This window comes from Labrus bergylta, chromosome 11 (genome assembly GCF_963930695.1).
Source record: "Labrus bergylta chromosome 11, fLabBer1.1, whole genome shotgun sequence".
Classification (NCBI taxonomy): domain Eukaryota; kingdom Metazoa; phylum Chordata; class Actinopteri; order Labriformes; family Labridae; genus Labrus; species Labrus bergylta.
In genome coordinates this window covers 14,490,194-14,513,496 of record NC_089205.1, presented here as the reverse complement: position 1 = coordinate 14,513,496, position 23,303 = coordinate 14,490,194, and the positions used below count along the sequence as shown (strand labels likewise).

The following is a 23,303-nucleotide window of genomic DNA, read 5'->3' as shown; positions in this document are numbered from 1 at the left end:
ACTTTGTTATCTTGGTTCTGTTTTAATTGGATGGCACCGGAAACAAATATTTGAGTAGGAATTTTTATTTGAACTGTTCCTTTTTGGACCAGTACCAGTGGCTAAAATTAGTTGCAATAATTCAAAGCGAAACCCAACTCTCTTGATTTGTTATTTCCTGTCCAATTTTTTGATGAATGTGAAATACTTAAACCCTAACTGTTTTCTCTATAATTTTCTCCCGAATTTCCCTTCTGGGGATCAATAAAGTATTATCCAAAGTTCCAAGTGTGTCAATGGCTTTTCCCACATGCTCTTACAGTCCCAGAAAATGCCCTTCGGCTTTATTTCACTGAGAAATGGAATGTTTTTACAACCTAGTTAGCATCTGGTTCTTCCAGGTTGCCCATTGCTGTCACTTCAACTGCATACCCAAGTATCTAACTGCCTAATGTCAGACAAGCCGTGTGGGAATATATGTGTATTGTGTCCAGCACGTAATACATTTGCATGTTTGGGAGAGTACTCTGAAACAGGATGTTATGATTTCCCTAATGTCTTGTCAAAGAGGTTCGTGTCTCTGTGTGTATTTTGTTCATTCAGTTGAATACACAAATGATGACAAGTGTCTTGCAGTGATGGCTTTACACACTGTTGTGAAGATTTTCAAATCTGAAATGAATTGTAATTAAAGGCAATGCTGTTTAATTGCTCATCATGGAGGAAAATTACAAAAATAGAAATGCAATACAAATTTAATCTAATTAGTTCCATAACTGGCTGAAAATAAATTTAAAATAGGAGAACTTCGGATGTTTAAAACATCAAGTGTGACAGCAAAGGAAACAGAAGCCTCCATTAATAACCTTTAATCCAAAGATTTGATGTAAAATCCAGAGCAGGTGGTCCTATTGTGTATAATACAGCTATGTTATAAACTAAGAGACAATAACACCAACTTTGATCTAGTATAAATGATTTGACATGTACTTTTATTATGAAATAAAAAAAGAGTATTCTGAAATCAGAGTTTGTGTTTCACAATGATTTCCTGCCAAAACTGAGCTGGAAAAAAACAGACTATAGAAAGGGGTCAAGTCTTGTGATGTGAGGCCGTGTGTTACTTCATGATCCAGCCTGCAGGATCCCAGCAGAGGAGAAATTATGTCATGAGTTACGCACTAATGCGCCTGTTATGGCCACTGAGGACATGATCATTAACGTTCATTAGCTCAGCTACATCCAGATACTACAGTACAGTCATACTTCAATTCCCTTCTCTATGCCAGTGTCTTTATCCAATTCAATCTTTTTCCGTTAAAGTGAGACTTTGTGATTTATGAAGTTGGAATGAAAATAAATTAAAGTCCTCCACTGTCCTAAAATAAGACATGTACAGCCTTGCTGCTAACAGTCTTACCTAGTCTGACCAAAAGCTAATGTTAGCTGACTTTATGTTGATATTGTGTTGTGAGTATAAGCGTGTCAGTATAGTGCTGTTGTGATGACTCGTCTGTATTTGTACTCCCTCTTAAAGATGATCAACGTCTACTTTCTTGTCCCTGAGGGGAAATTTTTGTAGTGGCAGAAGAATCAAATACACAGGACGTGATGTTTAAGAAATCCTTTGTGCCAATAGGTGGGGAGTAACCTGACCGTGGATTCCAAGCTCCTTCAGCAGTCTGATGATAGACGACGCAACAAATCCTCTGCATCCCACTTCAACCGGATAGACTTTGGTCTTCCAGCCACGCTGCATTGCTTCTACTACAAGAAGAAAAAAAATTAGTTGACGGCCGATGTCCGCCAGCATCCTTCAGTCACGGGCCCTGCAAAGGCCCCTTCTTCTGATCTGGTGAAGGTATGTTTGGGTGTTTTCTGTCCTTCTCGGACAAAGGTTGTTGCCCTTAGGGGGGGGTTGCTTGCTCTCGGAGGCAAGGAGTTGGTAGCACACCGCCTGTTCTCAAGGGCTAATGCCAGGCTTTTTAGTTCCTGATTATGCCGCCAGGTGTATCTCCCTTGCGTGAGGCTGGTCTTGCAGCCTACCATGATGTGTTTGAGGGTCGCTGGAGTTGGGCAGAGGGCACAGGTTGGATCCTCGCCGTACCACTGATGGAGGTTCTTTGGTGATGGAAGCACATCATATGTCGCTCTGATGATGAAGCTGATCTTGCTTGCTTCCATTTCCCATAAATCTTTCCAGCTGATCTTCCTCTGCTCCACACCTTCCCACTGCATCCATTGCCCCTGTTTGGCAAGAGAGACCGCCTTTGCACTTCTTGCGGCCTCCTCCTGTCACCGCACCTCCTCGACCACCAACGTCCTCCGCTCTGATGTTGTGGCCTTTCGCCAAGTTGGTTTACTTGTCGTAAGGCCAAAGCCTCCTCTTCCTTGCTGGACTTGCCCCACGATGTCTTTGTGCCTCAGCGCTGATGAAGCTTGCTGTAATGCATCAGATGGTGTCCACTTCTGGCCAGTTACCAGGGTCGGTGCAGCAGCGCTTATGGTCTTGTCTCTTGAGAGTATTCTTGTATTCCTCTGTTAGACTAGTAAGAGGTAGTTCCAGGACCCCTTTGCCGTAGAGGCCGATGTTAGATAGACATTGCGGGACACCGAGCCATTTCTTCACATATGAAGTAATGGTTCGCTCCATCTTCTCCACAGTTGTTATTGGGGCTTCATAAATGGTCAGTGGCCACATTGTTCGAGGAAGGAGTCCAAGTTGTAGGCACCAGAGCTTCAGTTTCCCAGGCAGTAGGGTCTGATTGATGTTCTCCATTGACAGTTTCTTGCCTTAGTTGTTGCACCTGCTCTTTGTCCTTGAGACTTGCATTGTACCATCTGCCCAGGCTTTTAACTGGTTGCTCAGACACTGTCTCTAAGCACCCCCTTGACTATGGAGATGCTTCGAGATTTACTTGGTTTGATTCTCATTCGGGCCCACTTGATGTTCTCCTGCAGCTTTCCAAGTAGCCGCTTGGTGCATGCTGCAGTAGTGGTTAGTGTTGTCATGTCATCCATGTATGCCCTGATGGGTGGCAGCCGGAGCCCATCCCTGGATCGTTCACCGCCCACCACCCATCTCGTGGCCCTGATGATGACTTCCATGGCCATTGTAAAAGCCAAGGGTGAGACTGTGCAGCCTGCCATGATGCCTACTTCCAAGCACTGCCATTTTGTGCTGAAGTCAGCTGTTGTGACGCACAGCTGCAGGTCTTTGAAATAGCTCTTGACCAGTGTGGTGATGAGCTCTGGTACATGGAAAAAGGCAAAAGATTCCCAAAGGAGTTAATGGGGAACTGAACCAAACGCATTGGCCAGATCGAGGAAGATTACATGTAGGTCTCTCTTGTCCTTCTTAGCTGCTTGGATCTGGTGCCAGATCATGCTTGTATGCTCCAAGCAGCCCGAAAAGCCTGGTATTCCTGCTTTCTGTACAGATGTATCAATGTACTTGTTTTTTTTACCAGATAGGTGGACAGCCTTTGTGATACAATGCTAAAAAAGATTTTTCCCTCGACATTGAGGGGAAATTTTTGTAGTGGCAGATTAACATTGAGACATATAGAAAACACAGGTAGACTGAGCTACAGAAAACATTTAAACATAAATAAGATAATGCATCAAGTAACAGTAGAGTACTGAGAGTATGTAAGTTCATCCAAGTCTCGACACTTTATCTTATCTGTGTGTCTTCATTATCACATTCAGTTTTAGTTTTTAATTTCCTTGCGCAATCTCTTTATGAAAAGTGTGATAAAAGAAACATTTATTTTTTTGTTTTTTGATTGTTTGACCACATCGTCACTTTAACAAAAGCTCTCATAACTAAAGCCTGCGTTTTTGTGTGACTTTAAAAAGGGAGAGTGTGAGGAGGAAGAAAGACAAGAAAAACATCAGGGACTCACCGATTAGCATGTGCTAAAAATCCATGCACTCATAAGGTCCATGTTGTCATACTGGAAAAATACTTACTGAAACATCTACAAAGGCCTAATATTCACTACTTTACAGAGTGTAAAGGAACTGATATAATTCAACTGTTTTAATAATCAAACGGGCCAAATAACATAGTGTGGTTGTATTTGTTCAGCTTGTGAACAGAGACATCCAGGTGTTACTATCCAAATGTGTTCCTTTAATTCATTGTCGTAGTAAACCTTCTGATAACTGTAACATACTCAATCTTCTACTTGCTTCAGACCTGCAATCAGCTCAGGCACATTACTGCAGAGATTAAAGATGTGAGGCTATGTGTGTGTGTGTGGTGGGGCATTGTGCACTAAAGAGGTGTGTGTCAGTGTTTGTTCAGCAGTGCGTGGATGTTCTGGAGTGGAGGTTGGCATTTCACAACTTGGAAGGATGTCTGGAGATTGATGCAGAGAGAAGTGAAAGAGAACGTTTTTCTGTGCTGTTCGTTTATTTCTGCAGCCACAGGAAACTGTGCTTTTTGGTTCTTCTATTTGAAAGCACACTAACTCGGTCAAAGCGTGTGTGTCCTTACATCAACCTTTCCAGGAAACAGGACAAAGACTGCAGTACTGAGGTGTCATTTAAGGAATAATAACAAACCAAAGAATTACAAAGAAAAAAAAATGTATGCCAGTAATAAAGATTTATTCTATTCTAATTTGATGACCAACATTTACACTCTTGCCTGGTGACAGGCTCAGTTTCATTATTATTTTCTTTCTTGTCAACTTCAACTTTTTTTTTCCAATAAATGAAAGTGAAGTTTATGTATTGTCTCTTCCTTCAATTTGGCATCACAGCTTTTGAAGAAACATAATACAGATAGAAAACTGTCTGATTAAACGTGCCTGTTGTTGTTCCCTGTACTGATTGTCCCTTGTGCTCCCAGGTTATTGCTGAACATGGTGCATGGTGCCGTTTTGTGCCTCTCAGTAAGAAATGTGTGCTTTGTCATTAGTTGGTCTTTATTTGATTATTTGTTAGCTGAATAAATCTTATAGATTTGGTGTTTTTACAGTTTTTGCTGGGTCAGTTGGGATGTTCAATTTAGCATGAATTGGTTACATTAGTGTTTGTTCAGTGAAACTTGTATTGGTTTCCAGTAAATGTAAGGGTGCATTGCTCTGGTTAAAACAGGGTTCCTTTAAATTAGGAATTGAAGTACTGGTTGAGGTTAAAGTTTAGTTTTTAATCTTAAAGTTGATGACATAAACAGACATTGAGCTTGGTTAATTTGCAACCACAGTTCTTGACTCAATAAAAAAACTCAACAGCATCAACATAGCTAGAGCCAGATCACATCTGTTTACATCACATCACTATAAATGGCACTGACCATTCAGAGAGAAATACATTTTTATTGGATTTGTTTATTTCTAAAGATTTTAAATAAAAACACTTTATTAGCAAATATTGTAGAGTTAAGAGTCACACCTCTAACATTTCAGGAGTTTGGTGTTAATGGGTGACTCTGGAGCTACTGTACCCTAACTCAGTGGTTCCCAAAGTGGGGGTCGCGGGATTCCTTTAAAAAAAAAAAAAAAAAACCTCTAACAATTATTTTACCCATTATTGTGAAAATGTATCCAAAAAGTAGTTTAAGAGATGACTTGCTCTGCTTCTAGCTTTTCTTACAACAAATTACAAAAAGCATATTCAGGTGTTTGGGATGTTGTGTGACGTTCGAATACCATGGCGTGTTTGGATAGGCTTCATGGTGAGTGCAGCTGTTTGCAACATTTTATGTTTTTACCACCTCCAGGAACAATGGGGGTCTCCAGTCTCTAACATCATATATCGGGGGTCGTGGGCTTAAACGTTTGGGAACCCCTTTCCTAACTTATCTGTTCACTATCAGAGCATTGTTGTGCCTTCACATTCTTGTTACAAAGTGTCACATATTTAGAGTTCAGTGTATGAAGAGCTGTTTCAAACATGCTGATACAAATTTCTTCCTTTCCAATGAAATCCATTCACCCTCCATGAAACACTTCAGATTGAGAAAGGAGACAACGAGACAATCTTCCTTTTATAGGAAAATTTTAATAGTTATTCAATGTTCTACATTTTACAGTAAATATACAATTACAAACTTGGCTTAGTTATAGTACTAAGATCACTAACTGATCTTTAAAAAAAAAACCCTCAACAACAACAAAAGAAATAAAACATAAAAAAAACCTAAATTAAAAACAGATTTACACTTCATATCACAAGCCTGACGCTGGTCCTTCACTCTGGACCAAATAGCTAACATACAATTCACTTCTCTCAACGCTGAACAGACGTTGGGCTTCTGTTTCAAACACAACCTTACGGTAACAGATATACCATAGCATGTGCAAACTGGGTACCAAGCTAAAACTTCCAAAGGATTGGGGTTGTTCCGAATACTCGATCCATGGGGGGGAATGGGATACGAGTATGCTTTTTTTGGAAGACAAGGAATTTCCACTTTTTGCATCACATTTAGTGTCAAATTAAACTAAGAGATATCTGACAAATTGAAATTAAAAAGCTGCAGCAGAACATCAAAGACATTTAAGAGCCTACTATTCACTGGGATAGTAGTGTTTTTAATTTATACTCGTGAAAGAAAGTAAGACTTTGTAACTGCAAGGCAAAACAGGAAGTGGAAAGACGGAAAGAGAGAGGGGAGGAGTGATGAATCGTTCTGGTTGCTTTTCACTGATCAAGTGAAAACCTATTTAAAATACAGCGTCAAAGAAACAGAGTAATGCTCATTAAAATAACCATCCTTCAATGTGACAGAGGATAGCACGATGGAAAATGAAAGTGATGATAAAAGACCCATGATTTAAGATGACTTTGCATTTACCGATCCAAACACATTGAAGTGTTCCTTATACTTTAAGTGCAAATTGAAATAAATGAGGCGAGGAATGTGAAATGAGGAAGCTGTTTCACCGTACTGAAAAACAGATGAGTGTTTTCTCACACAATCCTCATCTCAGTGGTTCTGCCTCCGTACTGACCCCCGTTTTTTAAGTTTTTAAGAGCATTGGTCCTCGGCCGGGAGATAAAAATTCCCTATTATTAATGCTTCTCATGAAATGTCCTTTTTTTTTTTTTTAAGAACACATTTTTGTTGTCGTCTAAAATGTCCTGAAATCAGACATTCAATTTGAAAAGACCACCAATCTAAAATATGTCAGTGACACCCTATTATGATTCTCAAATGGAAAAAGACCTCGCTTAACTATGAATTTATCATTACGCTCACATTAAAACATCAGTGAAGCTCACTGGCGACATCTAGTGTTCAAAAGGCTTCATAGAGTTTTCATTAATGGAAAAAACTTAACGTTTTATCCATTACTGACACCAACTCGCTTAGTTCTCAGGGTGGTGAGGCGGGTTGCAAAGGTTGGAATGAAAGCAACTAAAGGCCAAAGTATATGAAAGTATGGAAGCACAGAAAAGGATTAACATGGATATGCATTGTCTTGCATCATTGCAAGGGTTCAAATTAAAATGTTTGGATTGGAAATGGGGGATGCAAAATGGCCTCTGAGGGGAAGTTTGAAAATAGGAGAAACACAGAGGATAGAGTAAGAAAGATACAAACTGAGACAGGAAATATGCATCAACAACAAAGTGAGAAATAGGACAGCAATAGGAAAACACAGAATCACAGGAAGCTAGACGTAACAAGGACTCAGAAATCACCAGTTACTTAGGAGAATAAAACTCAGATTTCGCAAACTGCTGTTGGTGAAATATGGCACAGAATAAAAGGACGTGGTAGGGAGGGTTCTCAGGACATCTTTCAGTAACACCTACAGAAAAGGAATGGACCGCAAAGATGTTTCCCGATATAGCATGGGAACCTTTTTTTCAGTCGAACAACAAACAAAACTGAAAAGAAAGAAAAAGCTATCCATTTCAGTTCTGTCATTAATCCTCTGTTTCCTCAATATCTTTAAACTCAGGCAACATTAATAAAAAAGTGGGAATTTGGTGAAGAGAATTTTAACAAAATCTTGTACTTATTTCCAAGACTTGGGTCATAAATTCTCCATCAGTGACACAAACACAGAGGACAGAGGCGCAGAGAAGAAGGTCAAAGAAAATATTAAAAGCACAAACAGTAGCTGCCACACTGATGCAACCATGCTTAGCTAGAAATACATTACTGTACCACTTGCTGTATAAATATACTGCATCTTTTTTTTTTCATTTTTTTTTTTTACTTAGAGATCCAATGCTATAGTGTAATACACCTGAATATTATGCATACCCATTATGCTTATTTGACCAGAGGGAAGGACAGGGGGGAAACAATACTGAAAGAAGTAGTGGTTGGTTAAATAAATCCTAATGACAAGTGACATCGCTGCTGTCGCAAGAAAACGGCTTCTGTATTTTTCCGTCTTTCAGCTTTTTAAATCTGAATATACAAGATCCTTCCATCTTCTAAAATACAGGGATTGGTTTAAAAAATAAGCTCAAAGGGTGATGGCTTTCATGCGACAGCAGCTTGATGTCATATTTTCTTGAAAATTGACCTACTTGTGTACAAACATCTGGACTAAGAATACCTCAAACACTCGACCTTATTGTTTTATTCTTAATTACAATATAAATTGCTTCTTCCTCCCACCAGCACTACAAAGCCTAGGTACCTGTTACTTAGCATTAAATTATAGTCACCAAGTTTTTTTTATTTTTTCTGTCTTATGTTGTGCAATATTTCCTCACAAGGTTATTCAATACCCAAATTCTTGATATGTTCTAGTCTTCTTAGCAGTAAGTGTAATAATTATTGAGTGGAGGCTGCATACAGAGCCTGTAATCCATACTTAGAGATTACAACAATACATTTTTTTTTAAATCAAGTCAAAACGCTGATAAAATAATTACTGTATGTTAACAGTGGGAGGCATTCCCTCTTATTATTTTATTGCAATATCAAACCACGCCATCTACATACCTGCGCGGTAAATGCTTTTTGTTATACTGATCTGTCCTCTACAGATTCTTGAAGTCTTTTTTTTTTTTGTGTGTAACTCCTGAAAAAATACCACAGGTCTCACCTAATTATTAAACCCCACCACCACTACTCAGCGTATGAAGATCTTCACACTGTGGCTGTGAAAGCCATTTGCATGTTCATAAATGCCTTTTTTTTTTTTTTTCAATATGTATAAGCATAAAAAGGCAACAGAAAATGGCTTCATATGGTCCATGTCTCATTGGCTTGAATATTCTCTTCCTCTTAAGACAGTTGTCATTTGATGGAGGATTATGCTGGATGTCTATTTTTTTTATTTTTTAAATGCAGTCAGTAAAAGCAGATATGTGTAATTCTGTGATGTTTGAAGAATAAAGCAGTGGATCGTTCTCCTTTTAGTTACTAGAGGTCAAGCTTTAACTTGTCCTCTGCCCTGAACTGAACCAGTTTAAAATGAAGAGACAGAGTGACACTGTCGTCTTGGCTCATTACTTTTGAAAATATTTCGGAATACTTTCACAGATTTATAATTAGAGCGCTCGCGTTTCAGCTTTTCAATTCACATGGGAATACCCAAGTAGTAACATTTTGACTTTAACATGACATAGATCTGCTGTAAAAACACCCCAGCCTCTGACTGGACTCTGTTTCACTCAACTGTGCTGCACAACAAGGCAGCCACATCAATGGCTTGCTCTTCTCAGCACTCACAGCGTAGTGGAATGGACAAGCGGATTGAATCCTATTCATCTATCAGCACATTTATTGACCGGTCCATCATCAAATGTTTACTCAAGAGTCTGGGTTTTGATCTGTTGGAGTGCTTGGTTATATTAAAGACAAGGAGGAGGAGGAGATGATATAATCACATTAGTGAGAAATCAATGTACAATACAAATAGTGCAACAAAAAAAAGCAGTGCGTCCGTGCAGTCTCTTGCAGGTGAGCTGTCACAAACTTAAATGTTTTGTACCTTGAAAAAAATGACTGACTGTGACTATATTAACTCCTCCTCCCTCACGGTCTGCTCTCCCTGTCTCCTCCTGCTCTGCTCTGCTCTCGTAGCGCTCAAACAATCCCTTTAAAGTCCTTCTTCACTGTCTGCCATGCAAACCCTTACAAATCCATGTGTGTGTGTGTGTGTTGATCAGTAACAACATAACTGGAATTTTGGTTCAGTAAGTGCCACTAAACAATGTTCCCCACCACACCACAGAAGCCTGTGTGTGTGTGTGTGTGTGCGTGTGGTTGTGTGTGTGCATGTGAGGTGGTGTACACGACCACCTAGTTATTATAAATACTTGCACATATTTGTCTTCACCTTTTCACCTACTCTAAGATTAAGATTTTGATAGTGTCACAACATACTAGCCTGCGTAGTATGTAGCATGAAGTACGTGGTGTTTTCTTAGGTGTGTCGTAGCTACGATGCTAATGTGGAAACACTGGGACACAGTAGGATGGGTAACGGTCGGTAAGTGTGCCCCGCTCAGAGCAATGTAGCACTCGTATGGAGACGAAACAGGCATGATTGACTGACTGCTGCCTGACGGACAGCTACTCGCTGGAAGACGGCCGAGATTAAACTGGAAATTAAAACAAAGTAGTTCAAAGAAAAAAGAGGAACAAAAAGGTATGAAAATTAAAGGTGTGGTAAGAAGACAGATTATCAAAAAGAAATGAAGTAACTCCTAATGATGTTAAAACCCTGTGCTGATAACTAGTTGTAAGAAAATTTGGCAGCATAAGTCAATAAGTCTTTGTAGAGACCGATGGAGATGATAACAAGGGAATAAGTGCCTGAATATTTTCCAGCCAACTGAGCAGCAGCAGGAAGGACCACACACACCAGCACAACACAGAAACAGGAGGCAACTGACACCTGTGATTGGTCAAGAGTCCTTCTGGAGTTCCAATGATAGACGGAGCAAAGTAAAGTGAGGAAATAAAATGTGTAAAAAAAAAAATTAAAAAAAAATTACAAAATAAGGTAATGACTGGTTGGCAAATGAATAGAGTAAAAAATAAAAAGCAGCTATTTAAAAAAAGAAAGGTAGAGAAAGTCGCATAATAATAATAATAACAATAATAGTAAAGTGGCTGTTGCACTTTAGTTTGTTCTTGCAGACAGGTGCCGAGTTCCCGTGGTTACCAGTGGGAGCCCGTGTAAGATTTGAGCAGTTGCATACGATGGTGGACTCCAGATCTGGTGGGAAAGAAGAGCAGAGGTACACATTGGTGATTGATTGAAGACAGACTGCGGGCCTCAAGAGGGAGAGAAATGTGAGACGGCACAGTTTGTTCTAATCCGAGAGACGACAGAGGAACAAAAAAGGGAATGAAAGGAGGGAGGGGTTGGGGGAGGGGCAGGCGGAGGAACCAGATGGAGGAGAGAAAATTGGGGTGGTTAGGAGCATCTCAAAGAGAAACAAATAAACAGCAGGAGACACTCACATGATGGGTGGGCTCTACCAGTGAGGCGGTACGTAGCTGTACCCAGGTGTCCCTTGGGGCCTGTAGGTTGGCACAGTAACTGGGTGACCTCCAATTTGGGGGTGCTGGGGCGTTGTCAGCAGGGTCCCTGAAGGAAGTTAACGACACAGTTAATGAGCTGCAGTCACTTGTGAATCCATCTGCTGAACAGATATAATGGCTTTGTCTGTCCTTTTTAACTGCTGTTTGATTAGATACAGATAAGAACCTGAAATCTCATGACGTCGATGAAATATCGGAATCAAAACAAAAGACAATTAACATTACACTATCACACATTTAGTTAAGATAAAGAAACAGGTCAGTAGAAGTGTAAGGAACTACCTCCAGCATAAATTAACAATGCACAATCACAGATAACAGTCAAGAGGAAATGATTGAGACATAGCTGTGTCTGATAACTACAGCTATTATTCTGGTCCCACCTGCACTCATGGCCATGGTTGTCCCAGCTACCATCCCCATAGCAGCCATGCCATTGTTGCGGGGAGCTTGTACGGGGACAGGGGCTGGGTAGAGGGCTGTGGAGGGGATGCTGTTAGGCTGCACCACCGTGGTGTGATGGATCACATGTGGCTGAGCCGCATACACGGGCTGGGTGTAGTACGCTCCCTGTTCAAATGTACACAGGAAGACAGATTGTGAAGCTGTGCGGTGCGTGTATGTAGGATATAAAATGATTATTTTAATTCCGAAAAGAAGGTTTAACTGCTCATGGTCAACTCCTAACTCAGACACTAAAGAGGATGTAAAACATTTAAAAGCTCAAAACTGCTTAGCAAGTAGCCTTCTTCCCCACTTTCCTGATCCTGCAGCTTTCCTATCAAAAGTCAAATTCATTATCTAAAAGCTGTATGGCAACAAATTCCAAGACATCCCAATTATTTCTGTATCACAGGTGCTTTGTCTGTAACTGTACCGCCATCAAAGCAGCTGTATATTTTAATTTGCCCAATCACCAGGGCTGTTTTGGACAAGTGCTGACTCACATGAGCAAAAAGCAGCTATGACCTCAAAGTTATTTTTTGAGAGTCACTTAACTGGATCTCATTTGTGACTGTTGAGTGATTTTTAGGAACAGATCATATTAAGTTAGCAACAACAACAACAAAAAAATCACTCTACTTTGATTAATAGAATTTGACATACTCCATATTCAATTGATAACATTTAAAAGGCATTTAGCAGATCTGACTGATCTGATCAATTTAGATAGACATTTTTATTTTATTATGAATACAGCACAGGCTCTGCACCAAAGCTATATCCCGACCACTAGAAGAGATAACATGTTATGTAAAGGGAAATAATAAATGTCTCTGCACTTCCCCTGAAATGAGCTTAAAGCTCAAATCTAAACTTTTGCTAAGATCATGCATAAATATGGCATGAAGTGTAATCAACAGGAAAGACAATTGGAGCAGATTTGACTGTTGTGATTCAGGTGCAAAACTACAGACGTGATCAACGACTGCAGACTGTGTCTCTACTTACCTGTGCGTATAGGTTCTGCTGAGGGTAGGCACTGCGGATGGGGTACATGGCTGTTGGGTATGGGGTGGGGGTTGGGGTGTAAGGAGGGGGCGCTCCATTGGACTGGGTGGGGGGCACTTTGTATGGGGTGCCTGCTGAGGTATATCCTAAAAATAGTCGGAAAAGAGGGAGGATTTAGAAAAACATTTCATTTAAGACAACACAGCACTACAGTCATTGATGCTTTTTTATTCTCTTAAGGCTGTAAAACACATTTTTGGCACAGGGGTAAACGGGTAATAAGTTATTTTAATATGATTTTTGGTGGTTTAAAAACTCAAGTTACGTTTACAGGCAAATTATTTCCAAAATTATAATATGTTGTCTTCACGATTCTTTTACAGTCTTCTGGTTCTCATTTCTCTTTGGTAATGTCATTGTTCATCTTTGTTTTATGCGGAATCTCAAACAGTTTTAAGATTTTTACTATTCACACTGTCTCTATTTTTGCATAAAATACAGCAATACTTATTAAGCCTTAGTAGCTCCATATTTGTAAATACTTCAATACAATACTTTTGGGAAGCATTCATTTAGGTTACTTGTGTTTCAAATGTGTCGATCATATAGTTTTTAAGTATTTGTGAATAGACTTGTAATCCATTAACTGCTAATTCTTCCAGCAACCGATGCATTTTATTAGGCAGAACATCTGGACTACTCACCATCTATCTCATGTCATATTTAAACACTGAATTAATAAATCCTACAAATCAAAGTGTTTTCTACTTTCTATCTTTTATGTGATTCTGCATTGATTTTAACTCTAAGTGGGGAAGTTTTCCAATTGATATTGATACACGATTATTCATTAACCTTAAAACATATGATCACATGCATTCATCAAATTAAACACTTTGGAAAACAGTCAATAAATGAAAATAAAGTAAATATGTGTCTTTGAGGTAGTGGTGATGTGCTCTTGTGGCCAAAGTATAACAACAAACACTCCGAAACATCGCCCACACATGACAAAACCTACGCACAAAACGAGCATGCTGCATAGTAACTTTTTAATCTCCATTATCTTGTTTTCATGAACTTGGTAAGTCAAAACTGGAACTGAAATTGAAACTGGATTAATTGCTCAGCCCTAGCTTCAAGTGAGTAGTGAAAGTTCAAAAGCCTCGGTGCAATGTCCCAACGTGTGCACACTAACAACTATGTGACCGCACACCTCATTAATAAGAAATATGATAGACATCTATTTCATTTACTCTCATTTATGAGAGTATTGATGTATTGATTTTAGATTTTCAAATCAGGAGATGTTAGTCATTTCTGTATTATAATTTTGTTTTGTTTAACACACTACAGGGTGTACCAACTATCACAGGTACTTTTTAATAACACTTGATGAACAAACTGTAACTTGCATGACCATCAGTCCAAAATGAAATAGAGAAACTTAGAAAAATGCATCCAGGAATTTTGGTTGGTTTCTACCAATACATGTTTGAGATCAAGTCTATCTACGCTTTCCCCTATTTGTTGCATCGTTTGCTTCTTCTTTTTAGTTTTTCACATTCTTCTAGCAGGTTTTTCAGATAGCAGTCGTCCTCTTAAGTGACCATTTCTAACCCGCGTCCTGTTTTCAATTGAGCAAGGCGTGCTGTCTTGCCCTGCTTCTTAAGTCTGTATGCTAAACGTTTGAAGGAATTTGGCCCAACTTTCTAAAATTTCTGTTCTGCACATGTGATTTATTTCTACACCTCTCAGAGCAAATTTCCGGCCTCTTTTATGTATTATCAAAGTTTTCTGCCGCCCTGTTTTAATGTCTCATTTTATGCATTTCCTACTAAATCCACCAGATGGGGGGCTGGGGCTCTCTCTCTCTCTCTCTCTTTTTTTTTTTTTTTTAAAGGGGCTCTAGTCAAAACAATCCAACCAAGGGTTATGTGTCTGAGAAACATCAAGCCAGATCTTTAATGTTAGCATTTCTCATTTGTTTACTGCTTAAGAGAGTAGTTGTGAGGTAAACATATTCAGTATATTGTCCTATTTTTGTACCATGTACACTTATGCAGCCTTTCTACTTCAGTGCCAAATAAATGAACCCTTCATGCAGCATTTCAGTGTGGCCAAAGTTAAACTGACACTCCATCCAAAAAGCGTATAAAGCAGGAGGTTTACTAAAGGACAGTGAAGGCATCTGGTTGAGATCACTGATGAATGTCTGCTGCTCTTAGGGGTGCAGTACCACTAAGCGGCCACTAGGAGGAGCCTGAAGGTCAAACATGCTACAAGCTAGTTGCTGCAGCTGAGCTTATGAAAGCGCTTCTCTCACACAAGGACAAGGGAACAAAGAGATGCTGGAGAGGCCCGTCTGTGTGTCTAAAAGTGTGTGTGTGTGTGTGTGTGTGTGTGTGTGTGCATACTCTCACACACGGTCTTCACTCCAACATGGATGCAGAGCATTAGAGGACAATGGTGTGTGAAAATTACACAAAAGCCCTCCTGATAGAAAACAGTTTGACTATTCAATGATCTTGTGAATTAATGACATTGACCAAAGACACGTTTCTGATCAGACCACAGCTGCCTTGTGCCGAGGTCGACACGAATTCTTAAGAGTGCCATTTTCAACATACATTAAGCAGCAGAGAATGCAAAGAAAGAAATCGGCGGACGGACAATCACACTGCAGATATAAACAACAGCCTCAGTAATTAGGTTCAGGTCTTTTGTTGAAACAAAGCTGGGAGGGCTTTGCCAAAGCGTACCTGATATTTTGTTTGACTCTTCCAAAAGACAAAACCAAGCTGGGGGAGGGGACAAAAGGAGAGGGGCTTCAAAGGCAGCACAGATGAAATCAACAAACCCACCATGCCTTGGTAAGATACTTAAAATTCTGAAGAGTAGGAAACAATACCAATAACAATACAGTGTTGTTTCACATGACAATAGCTGGGTCAAAATACAATTTATTTTTTAAAGGTGATAATGCTGCCAGAATTAGCAGTTTATATGAATTTTTTTGACATTAGCTAATAATACACAAATAATCTGGACAAAAAGGACTTCTTTTTTCCCCCTCTACAGTTACCTTTTTAAGTTTATCGCCCAATCCTTAAATCTGGAACCACCTATAAATCATCTTTGAAGTCTTTAACTAAATTGCATGACTTAATAATCCTACTGATTTCATATCTAACTCACTGACTGATTGCAAAGTAACATCACTTCTTTTTTTCCATCTTGATTTCTTTCTTATACATTTGCTTTTCACCCTAAGGTAAGTTCAACAATGGCACGATTTTAACATTTTTCTTTTGGTTTGATCTTGTTGTTCTCACATCTCGCTTTTCAATATTGAGTCTGACAGAGTAAAGCCTCCTCCTTTGTGCTTTGCTACTGCTTCCTATTTATTGTTTCGTGTCAAAAAAATCAAATTATGTTATGCATATGAAACAAGAAAGGGTTTTTGAAATTTTACTCATTTTGACGATTAAGCTCAACTCAACTGAGATGAACAAAGAACAAGCATCTTTTTTTTTTGCTCCCACGTTTTGACAACATTCCCGGTTCAAAAAGCAGTCCGGTTCATTAAAACAGGTTTGTTTTAATCTTCCTGGATTACCTCTTAATACCGGGATTCCTGTCCAAAGACAACGAGCCTGAGTGAGATCAAACTGGACTGTTTAAGGGTTCAAGACCCTGCTTCAGTAAACTATCTATATCTATACAGACAAACCATATCTGGGAGGAAGTGAGACAACTGTTATCCCCATCTGCTGCAGGGAGCAGACTGTGAACCCCAGCTGAGCTGCTGCAATAAGGCCACTGGCAGCTGTTACTGGCTGGCTTCCCATTCCTTCACCATCGATGCCTTTACGGCTGAGATCACCAATCAAGGCATACCGCCATCACATTTCTGCAACCTCTAAAGAGTTCTATATAACTATGTGATTACTTTAAATAAAAAGCTATGTTTAACAAGAAATATATTACAATTATATTTGATTGACTACAAGGTTTGAGTCCTAAACAGCTGTACAATGTTTTTAATAATTCATGACTAACAAACTATAAATGGGCATCAGCTTCAGTCTGAAATTTCCCAAAATTGAACAAGTGGGCAGAGATTCTATTACCAACAGCTTTAATTCATTCCTTAATCCCATCTGTGACATCCTCAAAGTTTGCAGAGATGATGGTTGTTTCATTGTTTTTGTTTTTTTAGTTTGTCGGCTCATGAAAAGTTTTGTTGAGTTTTGATTTGATGGTGACATTACAGCTCTACCAGTTTCACGTCAGCTATCACATTTGTTTTTACTGTATGACACTTTCCTGATGTTTTAATCTACTCAGTAAAGCGCAAAAAAGAATCAAGAGGGAAAAAAAGGTAGCCATTTTAAATCATTTGCATACACCAGTAAACTTCTTTAAATCAAACTACAATTGAGCCTCTATTCTCTCAGATTTTCTCTGTTGGAAAACAACTAACATGCCATTTATGAACTCTTAAAAATGTTTTCTCACAGGACACTACCTTGTGAAACGTAACAACAGTCATGCAATGGTGTGTATTTGTTAGTGTGATTGTGTGTGTCTGTGAGCTGGGGCTCACCTGGTGGATACCCAGGACTGCCTGTTTGATAGAGGTTGGGTGTGTAGGTGGGAGCCGTGGCAGGATACCCTCCTGGATAGCCTGCAAGAGGAAAAAATGTCTGAAAAAAAGTGCTGAACAGAGAGGACCAAAGACACACACACAGGTAGGCCAGTATTTGGTTTGGAGCAGGATGTGCACAGATGGCGCTCATTAAAAAAAAAAAAGTGTTTGGACCAATAACACAGTCGGCTGAATGCGTCTTACATACAGACGACACTCACCTGACAATATGGTGTGGGAGGAGATAAATCCAGAAACATTAGTGATGCACACGGACACTTGTGGGGAGGGGGCACACACATGCCACGCGTAGTCTTGTGCGTCATCAATTATACATACAAATAAGGTAGCTTTTGACCTGAGGAAAAGCTTTCAGTGATAAAAGGTGTGAGCTCGACACAGCGAGGAAAATAGGGAGGAAGAGAGGAGAAGCACGAGAGAACAAAGCTCTCACTGCTGCTATTATTGGCTGTCAATCTCACACACTGTTCTGTAGCTTTGCACCTTTGCTACATGTAGCTTAGGCTGCTGTATGTGAGCCACAAACATGTGCAGCAGAGTCACACTATAATACTAATATATTTTTAAAAAGGGCTTTCATTATAAAAAATGTAGAGAAACTTGATTACATTAATTTTGTAACGCATGGCTATTAGCTCACAAAAAATTAAGTTGCACTCAATGGCCCTCACTTATCAATCTGGTGTAGAAACCAGCACAGATGTGGGTGTAGAAATCATCGTACGACAGGGTCCACGTGGGACCTAAGAAACGTGCGTATCCTGCTGATCACAGCGTATGCATGACCGGATGTTGATAAGTGTGGCGGCTGGAAACGATCGTCATTTAAATACCACGGCCCTATATATTCACGGTTCAGCTATCCTTGCCCCCAGAGTTTACGGCATGGAGACACGTAATACGGCAAAAAAAAGAAACGAGATGCATGAGTGCCACCATAACAGAGACAAGTAAAGAGGAATAACATTGTGTTGTTTGGCAGCCTGAAATGTTAAGAGCTTCAGAAGAAATGCGCCTGCATGAAATAGACTGAACTCCAGTGGAGTTTTTAATAATTAATTTAAACATCTGTGATATGTAACTTACATAATCTAGGCTATCATATAATAAAATTTTTATACTTTTAGTTTAAAAAAAACTGGTCAGACCATACGATCGCTACTATATAGGCTAGTTTTGCGGGTCTTAAAAGAACCAGCTCCCGGACCGGAGGACGCTAGCCGTACCCCACCTGAAATTATCCCAGATCCAGGAGCGAGTGGCTTCTTTCATCAGTCAGCCTCAATATCAGGCACAAGTGGTACAGGCGAGCCTGCATCTGTGTCGGCTAACTTCCGCTGCACTAACGGGCTCCGTGCTCGCCATTTATGAGACTTTCAAAGAGATGAATGAAAACCTGAAACGTCCTGCAACAAATGAATAAAGTGTTTGATCAAACGCTGTGTAATGTGCACTTCTCATCCGATTAGCCTACTTTCCAAACCTAAGAATTTAACACTTCCATACAAGAAGGTCCTGACTCTGTCTTACAGGCCCCAGATTTCTTTATTCGTTATTATGTCACATGTAGTCTCTGGCCTATGTGCGTCTGCTGTGCGCAATTACGCATGTGGCACATCAGCGTATTATTGATGATTTAAATCTCCGGACATACCGATTAGTTATGATCTAATGTCAATGTTCTGAATTCTTAAATATTTCATATTTCAGAGGCTAAAAGTTGTATTTAGTATCCTTTGGAAGTTTTTATGTCCTTTTGAAGTAACTGTAGTTTTTCTGTTTTAATTTGTCTCAGTATTTTCTGCAGCGATATTCCTGTGCGCATGAACGTGTAACATGTAGGCCTAATTACCGAAAGCAGCCTCTCTAATCTTTAAAGTAAATTGATTAAACAAACATTAATTCATCAAATATAACACAACTAAAGAAATCACCCGACAGCTCACGATGCTCAACATTGCTTTTTAAATAATGTAGTCTACAGAGATCGTTAGAGGTGGAGCGCAATATAAAATTCATTTTAGATGCAATATCTTATCTAACAGTAAATCTGTGAACCTCTATCAGTCTTTCTTAACAAGCAGATTCGCTGCATCGCAAGTCCACACTGAGTTGAAAATGTGCATACACGAACTGAGACCTGGAAGTGGGATTTGAACGTACCCTCCGCTCACGTCCAAATTGATAAGTGACGAACTTTGCGTGGAAATTACCGTACAACCATTTTTCTGCAGTACGTACGGTTGATAAGTGAGGGCCATTGTGCTGTAGTGTATCTTATTCCTTTATTCAGATCTCCGTCAGCTGCCACAAATGCAGCAGATTTTCTTCCTGGGGTCCAGCTTCAACTCGGCATAAAAACAGACCAATAGTTGATTTCATTCAGAACAATGTCAATTATTGATAAATGTGGAGAGTGATTTCTTAAATTAAGTGTAGCTTCTCAGTCATCCAGGTCATGGTAAACTAAGACTTCTGCTCGCACAAGTACAAAATTAAATATCTATATTTATTACAAACTGTAAGAACTTAACTGCATGGATGAAATAATCCTATTCATTCTTTTAGTTCACTTACATGCACAGCATAAAGACAAATAGTCTTGTTTTAGACATCTTAACAGGCTGACCTGAGGAACATTCAACTTCTCTGCAGCATTTGACACGCTGACTGTTCGTCGTGTCTATTTGTCTGCCAACTTGGAAGTCTTGCTTATGTGGTTAGTGTGGAGACACAACAAACTGCAGCAACATGATATTACTTAGTGAGAGGGACTCTTTTACTTTGCTCTAAGAGAACAAGCAGTTGAACTACTGTTCCAGACTGAGGACAACTTCAAGACTTAAATATATGAACAAACAAAGTACAGCAGCTGTATTTGAAGGTGACTTTGTTTACTAAACATCGACTTAAATGTGCACTATTGACATATAAGGGCTCAATAACATTATATAAGGGGTGTAATAACTTTCAGTCGGATTTGTGCGCAAGAACATTAAGTTCCAAGGAAAATTTGGGTGATTTAAATTGCTATATCAAGTCCCTGATTATCTGAGAAAAAAAACATTTTGCAATACACATTTAGACTAGTAACTGTCATGTACTTTCCATGAAAATGTAAACTTAATTAGAGTAAAATCACCAGCTCCCTTGTTTTACTGCATTAAGTATTCTCTTTTAACACATTAAACTTTGAGGTTAGTACATTATTTATGCTTTTTTCCCCTCGCAGTTCAGAGAAGCTGGAAAAGCAACATGTTCTTAACTTGCTGCACTGAACGCCTGTGCTAATGTTGTAAACAATTGCATCTTAAGGTCATGGTCAAGGTTCACACTGTGCTCTGCACAGAGAATCGCCTCTGCTTCCTCTGTGGGAGGTTGATGTCACTCCAGTCGGGGAACAATTATCTCCCACCTTCTTTACCTGTTTCAAATGCCTTTTATCCTGCATCTAACTTTCACTGAAAATGCCAGAGAGGCTTTCTATCTTTAAGGCATGTTTCACTGGTTTGTGTTTATATTTACAAGTGCAGTCATAATTCAGGGGCAGAAGATGTTTTTATTATTGAACACATTAGATTTGTGTGACCTATTTCTGTAAAACTCCCCACTTTAAGTTAGAAACTCTGTTTGTTAGACAGAAAATGTAATTTCTTCTACAACAAGCCCATGAGGGACATTTGTCTCTCAGAAACACGTTAAAAACTGTTTCAGACCTTTTCGTATTTTTGTGCTGAAACTGCCTTGGAAATGTTTACATTAAGACCTACTGTATGTTGTTAGAAGAACAACAGTAAGTGTACAGTGAGGCTGTAGCACTACTTATCAATTCCTCTAGGAGACTGACTTTTTTATTGGTTTCTATTTTTCTGTTGTGACACTTACATCGCCTATTATTATCAAATTCAGAGTCAAGAACGGGAAGGTAAGCCAAGAACCACAGGAGCTTGCGGCTTACAAGATCTGTCAATCAAAACCAAAACTCTAGTGGTCCTTGAACCTTGATGTGGTGCTTTGAACAGGAATCTTTGATGAGGATTGTTGTTGAGTAGATAAGACGCTCATACAGAGCTGTCATTGTTGTCCTGATCACAGGAAAGTCTGAGCTTGACACCCATGTAAAATGTACAAGGCAATGTGAGCAGCATTGGTGCAGCAAGGACCAGTGAGAAGAAAGTCGTCGTTAGATGGACCGTGTTCTGACAATGAGCTGCGATTAGTCAGTTAGTGATAAGAAACAGTATTCAATCAGCAGCCTGTCAGCCGATTACAGCGGAGGCGCATGACTTGCGTGTCCTGCATGAACTAACGAATTTTGCATAGAAGGGGCCAACTTCTCCCCCAAATAATGCATAATGACTCTTGGTTCATTTAAATATGTGCAAACAGCACAAATGTACAGAGACACTGTGATGCTCAGTAGTGCATGTAATGGAGCATTTAACCCTATGCATGTGTTTTTTAACTCAACTGACTTGTCTCATTTACGCAGGTTTAGCTAGGTCACCACTGTTTCAACTACCTGCACATCTAAACAGCTTAGACGAGTACCCATGTGCACTGTCTTTTGACATGCTAGTTTAACTAGCCAGTCATCACAGATTTTATTTCAGAACTTTAAGGATAAAAACGTATTAGTAACAGCTCATAAACTCAGGTTTCCACTCATGTTGATAATGTTTTACCACTTAAGGGACCTACTGTAGTGAAATTAAGTAAATATTTTCAGATGGCTTTGGAAAAAAAACTTTCTCATGGCAGCTGCCATTATCTTAAGACATCTGTGCATTCCTCTACCAGTTAGGTCCTGTTTTTTCCATGAGTAAGCAGTCAAAGGTAAACATTGAAATGATTTCACCATAGAAAAAGATAAAACAAATTGATGGCCAACAAACTATAGCAGCTGTATTTTCTGCTTCTTACCTCTGCACCAGTTCCTGCCTCGGCTGAGCACTTCAAGTAATTCCTCAGTATTGTCTCTACCTACCTCTGCCTCCTCTTCTCCTGAGCCAAAAGCTTAAGAACAATTGCCACCCTCTGCCTCTTCGCAAAATAGCTGTGCTTTTCAGATGACATTTTCATGTACTGTGACGTTTGTACTCAATACAACAAAACAGGCCTGCCTATGAACAAATCAAACAAATGCACCAACGATCTGCATTTCCACCCTCACTTTCCATGATTTATGCAAATGTGACAGTTGTTGTTTAATAAACTTTTCAGATTTGGAATTTTGGTCTTTTTACTCTTTCCACTGGCCTGTCTGTCCATTAAAAAGGCACAAAAGTCCCAAAAATAAATCTTTAAAAAAAAAAAAAAAATGTGTGTGTGTTTGTTAATTTTACCTGCAAAGGCCATGTTCTTGGGGTTTCCATAGGGGGTGCCAGGCTGAACAGGGCTGTAGACTGGATTCATAGCTGAAGATAACCTGTTCTTGCTGAGAACAAGAAACAGACAGTGTGGCAGGAGGGGCAGGGGGGGTGAAAGAGAAGAGAAACAGAGGGGAAAGAGAGGTAAGCCGTTTAAATCGCAAAGAAATGGTTAAGATTATCAAGCATACACTCACACACACATAATAATCTGAAAACTCAGCTTCCTGAGGCGACATCCAGCCGAGGCATTCTGACAACATGCAACAACGGGAATAAAAATGAATACTTATAACTCAAGTAGGCTCAGCATAAGCAGGTATTTAAAACCAGCAGGGGGAAAAAAAAC

At 39.5% G+C, this 23,303-nt stretch overlaps 1 protein-coding gene across 5 annotated transcripts in view; it reads right to left on the bottom strand.

Moving 5' to 3' along the window:
* Positions 1 to 5,974: 5,974 nt before the first annotated feature.
* fam168a (family with sequence similarity 168 member A) overlaps positions 5,975 to 23,303 on the bottom strand; it is a 29,950-nt gene continuing 12,621 nt past the window's right edge. For 4 of the 5 annotated variants that reach the window (XM_020639963.3, XM_020639966.3, XM_020639964.3 and 1 more), the window contains 7 exons: positions 22,931 to 23,022; positions 17,523 to 17,603; positions 15,676 to 15,714; positions 12,914 to 13,059; positions 11,845 to 12,031; positions 11,381 to 11,507; positions 5,975 to 11,132 (listed from right to left, as the gene is read on the bottom strand). In XM_020639963.3, coding sequence (XP_020495619.1) covers positions 11,395 to 11,507; positions 11,845 to 12,031; positions 12,914 to 13,059; positions 15,676 to 15,714; positions 17,523 to 17,603; positions 22,931 to 23,022 — 658 coding nt within the window. In that variant the 3' untranslated portion in view covers positions 5,975 to 11,132; positions 11,381 to 11,394. The remainder of the gene's footprint in view (positions 11,133 to 11,380; positions 11,508 to 11,844; positions 12,032 to 12,913; positions 13,060 to 15,675; positions 15,715 to 17,522; positions 17,604 to 22,930; positions 23,023 to 23,303) is intronic. The other variant, XM_020639965.3, reaches the window with a different exon arrangement.